The sequence below is a fragment of the Diabrotica undecimpunctata genome, chromosome 1 (genome assembly GCF_040954645.1).
Source record: "Diabrotica undecimpunctata isolate CICGRU chromosome 1, icDiaUnde3, whole genome shotgun sequence".
NCBI lineage: Eukaryota > Metazoa > Arthropoda > Insecta > Coleoptera > Chrysomelidae > Diabrotica > Diabrotica undecimpunctata.
The window spans coordinates 165,135,318-165,150,061 of record NC_092803.1 but is presented as its reverse complement, the minus strand read 5'-3'; the positions used below and the strand labels follow the sequence as shown (position 1 = coordinate 165,150,061).

Below are 14,744 nucleotides of genomic sequence, written 5' to 3'. Positions count from 1 at the left end.
TGGAGGTTTCTCTTAAGTGCGTCCTCGTTTCTTCCAAATACGACGAGGTCATCTGCAAATGCGCATTCCGCTATCTGTATCATTTCCAGGTTTCTATGTCCAACAAATACTCTCGATGTTTCTTCTCTAGTTTCCATCATTACATCATCTAGTACAATATTTAACAGGATGGGGCCTAGTACACCTCCTTGTTGTAAGCCATCATTGACTCTAAACTCTTCTGATTCCATATTATCTGTTCTTACTCTGTTTCTTGTGTTCTTGTATAGGCTCATAATAGCTTTTCTGAGTTTGCTGTCTACTTCTCTGTTTCTTAGGCTTTTGTGTATTTCGGTTCGCGGGGTTCTACCAAATGCTTTTTCGAGGTCTATGAAGGCTTGGTATAGTTCCGTGCTTGTATTTCGTGCATTTTGTATTAGATGCTTGAGTGTAAAAACATGGTCATGGATGCTTCTTCCCTTCCTAAAACCGCTCTGTGACTGCTTCAGCTTATGATCTACTTCTTGTAGTAGTCTTTTTTCCAGTACTCGTTCGTAAACTTTGGAAGGGATACTCAGGAGAGTTATACCTCTGTAGTTGCTGCATTCTTGTCTGTCACCTTTTTTGAAAATGGGTAGAATAACGCCCACTTCCCAGTCTTTTGGGATCTTGTTCTCATTCCATGCTTTATTGCAAACTTTTCTAAGCATTTCATTTCCATTTTCTCCCATATTTTTACTAACTAGCTAAATTATACATTTGTATATATTTTTTTTGTCATTTTCAATCATAATACACCACAATAATTAGTTGTTAAAGCTATTAATCCATATTAAATATGTACACATTTATAAATACAGTTTATTCAAGTAATATATATTGCAAATCAAATTGATTCGCAAATGAAAAGAAACATAAACAGAATTTTTACTCTAAGATTGTAAATTATCGTCAACGCTGTCGACATTTTGGCCACACACCCAAATGTAATTTGAGTTTTAGTTATACCCGTATCATTGACGTAAGATTGTTTATTCTATTTAATTAAAATGAATTTTTTTTTAATTATTAAACTTAAACAATTGTTGCGTAAAACTTATACTATTAATAATTAGAAATGTTTTTGTATATTTAATCAATATTATTCTAAAATTCTCAATGTAATCATGATTATCTTTTTCTTATTATAATCTCATGTTGACGCCTATAAAAGATCGAGCAGCTTCGTATTGGTGTAGTATTTTTAGGGAAATTTGAACTCTAAGGTTGATGTTATGGAAATTTTCAATACAAGTAATGTCAGTTTGTATAAATCGTGACGTGAAATGATTTAACTGTAAAAAATACTATATGAACGCTTTTTTTATGGGTTAGTTTATATATAAAACAAATTAATTGACTTACCTAAGTAGAAAGGCAGTAGAACCAGCAAGAGCCAATAAGACCAATGTAACTACACATGCCAACAGTAAGGTATCCAGGTCAGTTAAACCTAAAAAAATACCAATGTCTAAAGGAATTTGTTTATAAATGTACGTTAAACTTAAAAATAAAATATAAATAAAGTAACAACAAGGACATTTTGTTTGCACAACTTTTGTGTTTATATAAATTGTCATTGTACCCAGGGTATGTATAGTACATAGAAAAACTGTTTTCTTAAGCGATGCCCTTGAGAGCTGGCAATCTCTGGGGGATTATAGTTTTATCACTACCGTGCCTAACAGTATTTCGTCCAAATGTTAAAAAAATAACTAGCAAGATTAGAACAAAGATAGATCACTCAGAATAGAACTAAAAAATTAGTTACTTTTCTGATATTATAAGTAAAACTATAACAAGAATGATAGAAGAGGTGACTACGTAAGCGGTCCTCAATTATTGAGCCAAAGAGTTTTCAGAGAGCAAAAAACTCTAGATAATAATAGTCTCCCGTCTCCCAAAAAACTCTAGATCAATTATTAAAAAACGCTTATCTGAAGCTTAACAGAAGAAATTCAAAAAATGGCTGCTGGAACGTGGATCAAAGAAAGTCGACATAATCATCTATACCAAAGAGTCGCAAAAAAACCTAGGAACTCTAATTAGCGGACTAGATCATATGGAAATGTATTGACAAAAGTATGCAGATACCACTTGATAATTAACTATCAGGCTCAAGCAGATCTGATCATCAACACACTGGAACAAGAAGTAGACGAGGTTCCTATGAAAAATCAGAACCAACTCATACAGTTCCATAAACAACATTTAGCGCGAAGACCCTCTGGGTCAATTGTGCTAACGAATATACAAAAAAAATAGATTGTTCATGTGTGAGGAGTGCCTATGGGAGGGACCAGACTTGACTTTGGTCGATCACCTACGCCTAGGCGTCCCACGGTTCTCATCATGAGCCTCCGAGAAAGAAATTGATGAAGCAATTGGTAGGACCCACCTAAGAAAACCAAATCAAGCCCTTAAGATATGAGACGAGTATTGAAGAAGAAGGTATATTGAAAAGGTCTGTATGAGTGGGTTCAAAATGATCTGACGTCTCGACGGTCTCTGATGCTTTCGTTTCACCTTCTTTTTAAACTCTAGCTTAGTAAGGCAGTTTCGGCAGCACTTACTAATGGCATGAGAAGATTAGATGTATCTTTAATATGAAGATACGCTGGGTTTACCAGGCCTAAATAAAAGGTCTATTAGGCATTCGTACAGAGCTTATATATAGCCGGTCTGCCAAAGTCCTGAGTATATTGATCAAACTATATATTAAAATAATTTTGGCCCCAGAACTTGGTTCAATATGTCTATCGCAGGCCTGTTTCGAGCAGTTGTAAACAAAATTTAAATTACCAAAGCAAAATTGCATCGCAAAAAGAAGAAGAGAATAAAATTTTACCTTTGATGAATTTCTATTCCAGAGATTTAACGGAAGTAAAGATGAAGATAATAGAATGTCACCAAAATGCCGCTATTATCTCACGTATATATTGTATAAGATATCCTGACAGGAGACATTATGGCAAAGAAGTATTTGAAAGAAAGGTAAGAAGATTAAGAGAAACTGGTAGTTTTCATCGTCCTTGTTTTAAATGACGTAGTAGAGGTATGACCGAAGATAATTCAATTAATGTTCTTGCTTTAATTCAACACAATCCACATATAAGTAGTCGGCAAATCTCTATAGAATTAAACATACCCAAAACTACTGTTCCAAGGATTTTAAAACATCACAGGTTGGTTTTTCATATTATAAAGTGAACGTTTAGGTCAGAAACTTGGAATTCCTTTTAAACTTTAGATTCAACTGTTATTTTAATATTCCAATAAAAACGACAACACGGCGCTTTTATCCCTTTATCTGTTTCTTAAAAATACTTACGCACGATTTATCTTGTGAAACAATTGTGGATTTTTCAAGATTTTTTGAGTTTTAGTAAATATAGTGGTTTCTTTTTCATCAATATTTGTTGTTCTGTTTTTTAGACTGCATCCTTATTATGAAGTTCTTCACCAAGCTTTACATGAGAGAGATTTTAATGCAAGGCAGGATTACTGCAATTGGATGTAAGGTCTGCTAGAAAAACAACCGCATATCATGTCAAAGATTTTGTAGAGAGACGAGGCTACGTTTAATAGTGCGGGTGGTGTTAATCTGCATAATATGCATTATTGGGCTGAAGAAAATCTTCACTGGATACATGAGGTGCAGGTTCAAGGTACATGGAGTCTTAATGTTTGGTGTGGTATAGTTGATGGAAAGATCGTAGGTCCATATTTCTTTGATAGAACTTTAACTGGCGAAACATATTTGGATTTTCTGGAAAATCAGTTGCCTGTTTTATTGGAAGATATTTTCTTACAAACAAGAAGATATATGATATTACAACATGACGGTTGTCCTGCTCACTTTTCCAGACGAGTTCGAGATTATTTGTATGCAATTATCCAAATAAATGGATTGGAAGGGAAAGTATATTTTCATGGCCAGCTAGATCTCGAGACTTAACATGTCTGGACTTTTATCTGTGGGGAAGATTGAAGGACTTAGTGTACCAAACTCGACCAACCACGCGAGATGACATGAAACAGCGCATTATAAACGCAATAAATAGAATATCAACAACTGAGATTGAAGCAGCTTTATGTCTACGCGCGAAAGATTACATCTTTGTGTGGACAACGATGGGAAACAATTTGAACATTTAATTGGACATTAAGTTTTAATGATCGAGATATTTGTATGATCTTTCACATATTTAATTTTAAGTTATAATAAAGGGTGAGTCAATACTATTCTTAGTTATGTTTGTGCGTTTTTATGCATATCTCGAGTTCGACAAAAGCTATTAACATGAGATGCTTCATTGTGTTACGAATTTAATCCAGTTCCATTATAATTTACAATAAATAGGTGTTTCCATTAAATATTTTGAAGAAAAACAATTTTAATTTTTTTTATTCGAAAGTATCCTCTACCCATGACAATTAAAACTAAATGCAATTGTTTTATAGTAGATATAAATTAAATCATCCACACTCTTTCTAATGACACTAATTTCGTTTAAATTGGTTGATTCAAACCAAAGTTATAGGTATTTATCCACAAATACTTTCCCACTCTCCCGAACCCTTTATTTGAAAAAATAAAAAAAAGTACTTGAACAACTTTGTGCGGAATTAAGGTCTCTTTCTAGTTTACTTATTTAACACTTGGTATAATGGGCATATTTTACAAAAAACTGGCTTTCAAATTTTTCTTCACAGATTACGTCCCCTAGCGGTTAACTCAGAAACTTGAAAGCGATTTCTCTTGGCCACTTTTACTAAGGATTTTTTTCTTTTAAAGTTATAACATGAATAGTTTCTGATATATAGCCGAGAGATCGGCTTATTGGACCACCCGGTACACGAGTATACCTTTCGTTGTTATGGAAATGAGAAAAAATTAATTTGCAATCTGCCACATAAAATTAATTGTTATTACTGGTTGTATATTGCTTAAAAATGAGTTTTTACATTGATTACTTAAATAGTAAAGCAGAATCGCAGTTAATACCGCAAAAATCGGAAGACGCTTATAAAAAATAATACGACAAGTCCATAGTCATTCGAAATTGCAAAGTATGTTAAGGATAAACAAAATGGCCAAACAAAGACGATTTGCAGAAGGTTTTTAGAGTTACTCCCGACAATATGTATTTATTTTTGAAGATGGTAGCCATTTGTGATATTTTTGGCTCTTGCAGAAGATGTGAATTGGCGATTTACGGTTACATGGAATCAAGGAAGAAAGAAGCATATTGCTTATTACTATCCGACCATCTACGACTGTGATGGCTCGACGTTTAAAAGTTGCTGATACCTATGCAATTAATTATGTGCGTTTGATGAAAAAGTATTTATTATTGCGCCCCAAAAATGTAAGTACAGATCGAGTTTTCTTACGGTATGATAAAAGAAAGTGCACTAGTCAATAAGTTGGTATTAATATATTTTGACCATGTCTCTTGCAAATTGTACGTTACCTAAAATTGGACGATCCTGAGAAATACACGGGACATGTATGTCCGCTAAAATGATGGCGAACAGTGGCTTGGCAATAAATCAAATCCAACGACAAGTAGGATGAAAATCGGCAGCTGAGACGACTGATTACGTTGAAGAGAGTATTAACAATAAGAAAAATGTTTTAAACATTTTTGGGAGTGCCATTAATAGAAGTAGAACCTTATTGACTTCCGAGAATGTCGGTAATATTAATTTGAACAGCCTTTTTTTCTGATTTAAAAAAACGGAACTATAAATATTTCAAACAATACCTGAATACCAACTGTACTTTTCACATTCATTTAAAAGATTAGGATTTTCTAATATTTGAATAAAGCTTTTGAAACATTTGTGAGTAATATTTTATTTAACTTTAAACTTTGTAACTTTAAAACACGCGCGTTTATAAAAGTTGAATTTAAACAGGCTAAGGCGTACTTTGAATATGCAAAATGAGATGCCAATCAAAAATTTTTGTTTGTTTGTAATGCTGATATATAAAAAACAGTTCATGTGTCTACGGGAGCAGCAGCTGAGATACGTGAATTAAAATAAAAACGACTTTTCAAAACTTACATACATAACACACTTCGTTATAAAAATTGTATTGCCCTTTTTGTCTGATTCCATTATGGTCCTAACTTCACATAAAAATTGTCAAGAGCCTCTAACGAAATGTTCTTAAAGGAGTCTACATGGTATTGTAAGGCATCTATAAATTGAGCCATATATTCTCTTTGTTTCTAAAGAAAGATATTTCTGTTGCTCCCTAGGTTACTTTTATCTCCTTATTTTGTGATTTAACACATATATCTTTGGTCTCCAAGGTTATTCTAGTCATTTATAAAACGAAGTCGCTATATTGTTGTGGAAATAAAGTAAAAAAGAAAGTCTAGTTATATATACGAGTATTACAGGGTTTTTGTACAAATTTAAAATAAATAAAGTTATATTAAAAAAATTATTAGCATCAACATTATCTAAGGACTAAAACTTACAAATTAACTATTAACAAATTATTGAACACAAAGTTTATTAAATTTTTGTTAATGTCAGGAAATTTTGTACAAAAATAATGATGTGGAAATGAAAATTGCATTATTAAACAAGGAAAATGCTGTTTCCAAAGTGCATTTCGAAGTGATGAAAAATGATAAATTTGTAAATAGGAAATAATTGACGGAAATGAGTTCAATATTACTACTAGGTAGGTTTTTGGGGCCACTGAATACGAATATTATGACGACGATAGTTTCTGAGGTACCTGGTGCACTTGAACCAGTTTTAAGTTTTGCACAAACCTGACCTTGAACCGGTGAGTTTTGTGAAAATGTGATACAAAATCAGTGCAAATTTGTTATTCGTGAGGTTTTTGGATCGCAGATCACGAATATCATGACAGTGATGGTCTCCGATGCCCCTAATGTCCAAAACGGGCCCCGTCTCGTGAAGTTTTGTCAAAATTCGATACAAAATCAGTGCAAACTTGTAACTCGGAGGTTTTCGGGGTCAGTGATCATGACTATCATGACGGTGATGGTCTCCGATGGCACTGGTGCCCAGGACGGGCCTCGTCTCCTAAAGTTTTGTAAAACTTCAATACAGAATTAGTGCAAACTTATTACTTGGGAGATTTTGGGGTCGTTGAACACTAATATTATGTCGAAGATGATGTGCGAGTTACCTGGTGCCAGGACGGATCTCGTCTCCTAGAGTTTTGTGAAAATTCGAGATAATATCAGTACAAACCCGTTACTGGGGGGATTTTGGTGTCACTGATCACAAATAGGTGATGATCTCTGATGCACAAACTTCAAGAGATCGGCCCCCTTTAGGGTACAAGGTGCCTCGTGGGCACCAGATAATTCAAAGACTCTCGCCGACATAATATTAGTTTTCTGCGATTCCAAAAACCACTGGCTAAAGAGTTTGCACTGATTTTGTATCGAACGTCTACAAAATTTAAAGACATGAGGCCCGTCTTGGGCACCAGGGGCATCGGAGACCATCACTGTCATGATATTCGTGAAATGCGATCCAAGAAACTCTCGAATAACAATGTTGCACTGATTTTGTATTAAATTACCACAAAACTCCAGGATACGGGGTTCAGGTGCACCAGGTACCTCAGAGACTATCGTCGTCATGATATTCGTGTTCAGTGACCCCAAAAACCACCCTAGTAATAATATTGAACTCATTTCCGTCAATTATTTTCGATTTACAAATTTATCGTTTTTCATCACTTCGAAATGCACTTTGGAAACTGCATTTTCCTTGTTCAATAATGCAATTTTCATTTCCATATTATAATTTTTGTTCACTAAATTTTACTGCATACTGCAGAAATTTGGTTGGTTAATTGCTTCATTTAATAAAAGCCACTTTAACATTTCAAATTAAGTAATACACATTTATATATAAAAAAAAGAATTTTTAAATAAAATAAACAGGAATGCATACCAACAAAAGCGGTAGTAGTTTTAACACTTCTAATTATCACATCGATGTTAAGACACATTTAATTCCCAGAAAGAAATTAAATTTTAGTACAATTAGTACAATTTCTTTACCAAATTATAGCCGTAAGCAAGATTGCTGAACGAATAATATTAATAATTACTATTTAAATGGGAATAAGCCACAATTATAGGTTAAAGTACGTTTATTGACGTTGCAATTTCCACTTCGGAAATCGTTCTCAAAATACAAACATTAGTAAATTAAACAAATTTTGTTTTTTTATTTCTTAGTGAAAAATTCTTCTAATAATTTAATTTTATCTGACTCATCTATATTGACAATTCAGACATACATTATACATTTTAAAGTAGACGATTTTAAAATAATATTGCCAATATTGTTGAGTTGCGTTCCTGGGACGTCTTTACTTATAAGATAGTTTATTCGATTACATGAAATCAACTTTAACTTGAGAATATCTGTCAGAAAAGATCATAGCATGTAATTCGTCTTTAAAAATACAAACACATGCCATGATGACAGTAAAATTCTCCTGTTAGTGATTCCATAGTAAATTATGAGGGAAAAACCAGGAAAAAAACCTCATAATACTATCCCGATATGGTAAGTATTTGGTCGTGCATTTAATTTACCTTCAATAAACACCAAATTCTGATTTTATATGTTTGTTATTTAAAAAACATAAACGATGTATTCTCTATATGTTACTGACTTACCAATACTGGTATTTTCCTTTTAATAACTTCCTCTTTCAATTTGGGTAACCAGATCCAATTAATTAATTCAAAAGTGTCACCGAAAATAAAGCATTCCTTAAAGGTATAGGTAGAAGGCACCATGTAGAGCAAAAGTCTTATAACATTTTGTTCTAAATTCGGCCGTTTGACCAAAAAACGAAAATACATTTTGTTATGCAAAAAGAAATCTGTCAACTACGTGCAGTACGAAAATCTAAACGTAGACAGTCACAACTTTCGTAAACATATATTTGCAATCGTGTTAAGTGTCACCGCAAAAATGTTTTCGATTTGTGAATACCATGATATGTTGATTATTTATGGAGAAGCGCAGTGTAACAGTAATTTAGCTGTGCAAATTTATGTGCATTGGTATCCCGAAAGGCGAACTCCTAATATTCAAACTTTTGTGACTGTTTCTTAAATATTATTAGAAACGGGTTCTGTTGTATCGAAAAAAATAGCGGAAGAACAAGAAGTATGCGTCGATTAAATGTAGAAAACGATATGTTAGATGCTGTGAAAAATAACTCAAATGTAAGTACACGAACGGTGGCTAAAATGGTAGGAATGTAGGAAAACGTTGTTCATAGAACCTTTCGGTAAAAATTTTTACATCTATCAGAGAGTATAAGATTTACACCAAGGTGATCTTCTTCAAAGATTAACATTTTGTAGGTGGTTTCAACATAAACTCCTCAGGGAGCCTACATTTCTATCTAAAGTATTATATGCGAATAAAGCATGTTTCACGAGAAACAGTGTGTATAATTTTCATAATTTCCATATATGGGGTGACGAGACCCCTATTTAATACGTAGGTCAAATTTTCAACAAAAATTTAGCATACATTTATGGGCTGGAATAATTAACAATTGTTGGATAGGACCATACGAATTACCCAAAACACTAAATGGAGAGGCCTACTATAATATCTTGCAAAATGTTTTGCCGGTACTTCTTAAAGATATGCTATTGCAAACATGCCGTGAAATGTGGTTTCTTTATATTTTACCAGAGCTGTTAATAATCTTCTTGATTTTTATTATGGGGGGCATCTGAAATCGCTATTTTTGTTCTAAAATGGGTATTATATCCGTACCCTAAACGAACGCACTATTTTTGGGGTATATCTTCTTAAAATTTATTTGATATTTGTAATAAATTATTTGTGTACTATTATATAATAATAATAATAATAAAATGTACTAATGGGTTAGCCTACAAGCCTAAGAGACGGAGCTTCGTGATTCGAAATATAAACATCCTAAAGAGGAGTTGCTCATATTATGTTTTCATTAAATGCCATAAATATTTAATCCTTCATCTTATCCTTGTATATCGATTCTACTTGTGTAAATACGCGCCTTGACTTAACAAAGAGAAGCTCAATTTGATTTCTGAAAGTCAGGCTTAAGGACATTTTCCGGGACAAAAGTTTGTCGTTGCCGTTGCAGCGTTGCTTTTGTTTTTATTTACCTCACAAGACTTTTAAATTGAATTTTATTAAGCTATTTTAATGCATTTTCAACTACTGAAAGAGTTTTTGTAAAGAAGTTTTAACAGGAACATATTTAACACACAAGATGAAACGTAAACTAAGGTATTAAAGTGGATTTAAGAAATGTAGATACCATTTTTAGAAAAAATGTTATTAAAAAAAAGGATTATTTCTAAATATCTGTACTAGTAAAGCGGCTTTTAATTCAGCAGGAAAAGAGAATATATGAAAAAAATGAAAAGGTTCTGAAACTGTTTTCTTGTGGAATAGCTAACTAATCTAGTAATTTTCACTAGTATTTTTTTTTCCACTCCGGAAATTGTTTTCTAAAAAAGAATATTTAAAAATTCAACGAAAATGTATAATTAATTAGTTGTTAATATGTTAGGTTTTTTCAAAATTTATTGTTGACTTACTTGGCTTCAATATTTTAGGACAGCCTGCATTTGGTTGAAAGATTGAAGAAAGAAAACAACAAAACAATACAAGCAATGCAGAAACATCCACTAGAGGAAAATCAGAGATGACAACAATATCATATGTAACGGGCTTATGAGCAAAATTGAAAAGGACTTCTTTTATGCCTCTTTATACAAACCCTCCTCTTAAACGACCGCGGGCACCTATCATCAAAACTTCCTAATACCGTCAATGATAAAAGCCCCTTCAATAAAGGGGTTTGTTGTTTACGTTTTGTGAAGATATTATGTTCTCCACGTCATTCGACGATCTAAATGCATACCTAGGTACTTAACGTCATTGGTTTGTTGAAGCTGTATACTATTCATTGTGATTGGTGAGCAGGTATCCCTTTTCATTGTGAATGTTACGTGCTTGGATTTGGCTTCATTTGCTTTTATTTTCTATTTGTTCAGCCAAAGTTCGACCTTGTTGGGACAATTTTGTAGGTTTTTCGTAGCAGTAGCTGCAATTTGATGTGATGCTAATATTACAGTATCATCTGCGAATGTACCTACTGTCGTTGAGTGTGTTTCAGGAAAATCCATAATATATAGTACGTAAAGCACAGGTCCAAGAACACTACCTTGGGCTACACCTGATTTAGCTAAGTGCAAGTCAGTGCATTCCTCTTGGTGTCTAACTAGGAAGTATCTGTTGGTCAGTTAAGATTCTAGCACACCATAGAATCTATGCGGTAGATGCTTTTAAATTTTGTAGAGTAGGTCGGTATGCCAGACCTTATCAATAGCCTTACTTATATCCAGAAGGGCTGCGGAACACTATCGTCTACTTTCTAGGTCGTTGTCGATTTGTTAAACAATTCTATGTACCTGTGTTATGTTCCCAACGGAAACCAAACTGATAATCAGGTATGATTTTTTTTTATTACTAGGGAGGAATGACGTCTTTTTAACAGGTTCTTAAATATTTTGTATAGAATTGGTAATAGACTGATTGACCTATATGATACAATTTCCTCAGGTCTTCCCTAGTTTCGGCACCATTACGGCTTCCGCTACTTTCTGTTGTTGCGAAAAATAACTAAGTCTTAAAATAGCATTAAATATCTGCAGGATTCAACTCGTACCCTTACTGAGTAGCTTATGTAATACTTCTCCCGTTATAAGGTCGTTGCTAGGAGATTTTTTCGGATCAATTACTGCCATGATGGTTGATTTCAATTCTCTGTGTGTAAATGTCTCTATTGTCAACTCCAACTTGGATCGGCTCGTCTATGACCCTCCATATATCTTGAGTTTCTTTGGGACTTAAAACAAAATTATGTGGTCAGAATACTTTTACTAAATGTTCACCAAATGCTTTGGTTTTTTCTGCATTATATTTTTTCCAATATCCAGCGATGTTTTTGATTCTTTAGGCAACTTGTGGCTTTCCAGAGTGAGTATTTATTTTAAATTGATGGAGACATTAGTTCAAGGCGATTTTGTATATTTTAATTGGTAAGTATTTTTATCAATTTCTTATTTCTCTTGCAGATTTATTGAATTTGTTCTTATTGTTATGGGTTCTGTTTCGTTGCCATGCTTTCCTAAGTTTTCTTTTTCTGCAATTTTTTGTTTTACTATTACTGGGCAATGTTGTTTGTGAGTTGATAACCCACTTTGTGGAGTAGCCAACTACGCACATTTTTGTACTAGGTACATTCTTTGTGAATTCCCTTAGAGCATTCTCCACCTCAGTTAGTGTTTTTAATGATACCTGCAGGTTTGTTACCATGTTAATTCTTTCCTAGAATTATTTTCATCTGGTGTTATGGTTACACAGTCTTGGAGGTATAGGCTTTTATATCCTATATATAGGAGAGCAGAGCATGGGTCGCTTGGACCAGACAGTGTGACGTCACTCTAGGTAAGCATTGAATCTACATTACCGACCTAGCAATCCCCACTTAGTTAAGATCGCAACCCCGATCGTAACTGTCAAACGGCTCAACGTACAACAACCTGCAAAGTATCGTAGGAAATGGGAGGGGGTAACGAATACGTAGACATTAAACGTAACGTCTAAACGGCTTAACGTACAACAACGTGCAAGGTGTCGATGAAAAGGGAAGGTCGAATAACGAACATGTTAAAACAAAAAACAAACGCAAAGACTGTACCAAAACGGCACTATATCGTATCTCTGTTGTTATTAGTCAGATTACTACGTGTAACACGTCAAATGAAAGATGAGGGGATATCTAATATGTTAACACAAAAAGCAAAGACAAAAACATTGCCAGAACGGCAGTACGTCATATCTCCGTTTCTATTGGTTCGATCTTTGCGAGTATATACTCGTATACATAGTTAAGATAACTGGACTAAGATCAAATATCATATCTAGGTTGGATTCAACTTTGAATAGCTTAGTGTTAATACCTTTGGATATGTAGAAGTCTAGAAAGTCTGGCATTTTATTAGGGTCCATCGGCCAGTATTTAGGTTATCCGGTAGATATAAATTTTATGTTGTTTTACATTAAAGTCACATCGTGCTACGAATATATTACCTAGAGTTTGGAGAAAGTGTTCATATTGTTAATTCTAAATTTGGATGGGCAGTAAACTACTGTTAAGTTAATTCTTTCTATTTTATCTTCCACTGCGATATTTGTGGCCTGTATGTGACCCTTTTGATAGCTCTCTAGTGCATAATGCTTCAAGCCGTTTTTCACGATGACACCGGTTCCACCAAGTATTACATATAAAAAATTAAATAATTAAAATAATTTTTCTTGATAAGGTATGTCTCCTATAATAGCATAATGTCAATGCTATGTTAATTGTTAATGATAGTATTTTAGTTCATGAGCATGTCGACTCATGCCGTTGGCATTCCAGGTTGCTATTTTTAGGACTTGTTCCATTAGACCATCTTTGTGATGACCGTTGTTATTAGATTTACTATTGTACCCATCCGTGTTATGAGTTCTCGCATCATATTTTTAAGCTCGGTGGTGTCATTTGGTATGGTTGGTGGGTTATTCTTGACTGCACGTTGTTGTTGGACTTGTGCAATTTGTGCATATGTAACGTTTTGTTGAGTGTTACTTACTGTTTGTCCAGTGTTATTCCTTACTTTTGGATGAAGCTTTTCCTGCAGCTATGTATGTATTACATACCCCCTTGACGTTGTTGTCTCTCACTTTTCTGTTGCAATTTGCAATTCTTAATAAATATAAATATAAATATAAATAGGGTATAAATTTCTTAATGGTAGGCGGATCCATAAAATTTATTACACAAGCTTTTAGGATCTGGTTTTAATATTCAGTTTAATTTTAAACTTTTCAATGCCTAGGACTAAATGACTTCAAGACATCAAATTTTTTATTAGAGAGATTTCGTCGTCGACACGATATTACTTTCAAGACATTGTATGGCAAATCCTATTTTAAAGGATTCTGCCTTAAAAGATATGATTAATGCAGTGAAGTTTCCCAAGAAACACTGCAAAACAACGAATTACAATTTTGATTTGTAAAATATGGAAGGTCAAAAGAGGGTACACTTATTACAGGCAAACGCAAAAAGGCTTTATATTTAAGGAGGCACACATTGATAAGTCGCCTCTTGAGTAGATCTACCACAAAAAGGCATAGTTGACAGCAAATCTTATGACAACAAGACTCCACAAATTTGACGCGAATATGACAAAGCAGAATCGAAAAGTTTGTTTCTGGATTATGCTACAGTTAAGTCCTAGATTGTACTGGATAATGTTAAACTTATTTTTCTTCCAGCCAGTAATGACTCACATTGCCAATCTTTGAAATAAGGTATTATCCAGAATTTAAAAATAATCTATAGAACCTACTTTCTTCTTCTTTAGGTGCCGTCTTCTTAGCAAAGGTTGGCGATGACCTATGCAAAGTCTTCCCTATTTTGGGCTTTCCGTATTAAACTTTGAAAGTCTAATCCTGCCCAATCTTTGATGTTGCGCAGCCAGGTCATTTGTCGTCTACCCGGGCCGCGTCTGCATTCTATTTTCCCTTCCCTATATTTTCCCTTATATTTCCCTATAAGCTGAATGAAGTTA

General features: G+C 33.8%; 1 protein-coding gene across 1 annotated transcript in view; it reads right to left on the bottom strand.

Annotated features, from left to right (window-relative positions):
• LOC140432510 (uncharacterized) overlaps nt 1–14,744 on the bottom strand; it is a 161,637-nt gene that overhangs the window by 130,910 nt on the left and 15,983 nt on the right. Inside the window, exon 3 of the mRNA XM_072520436.1 lies at nt 1,384–1,471. Within this exon, the coding sequence (XP_072376537.1) occupies nt 1,384–1,471 (88 nt within the window). The remainder of the gene's footprint in view (nt 1–1,383; nt 1,472–14,744) is intronic.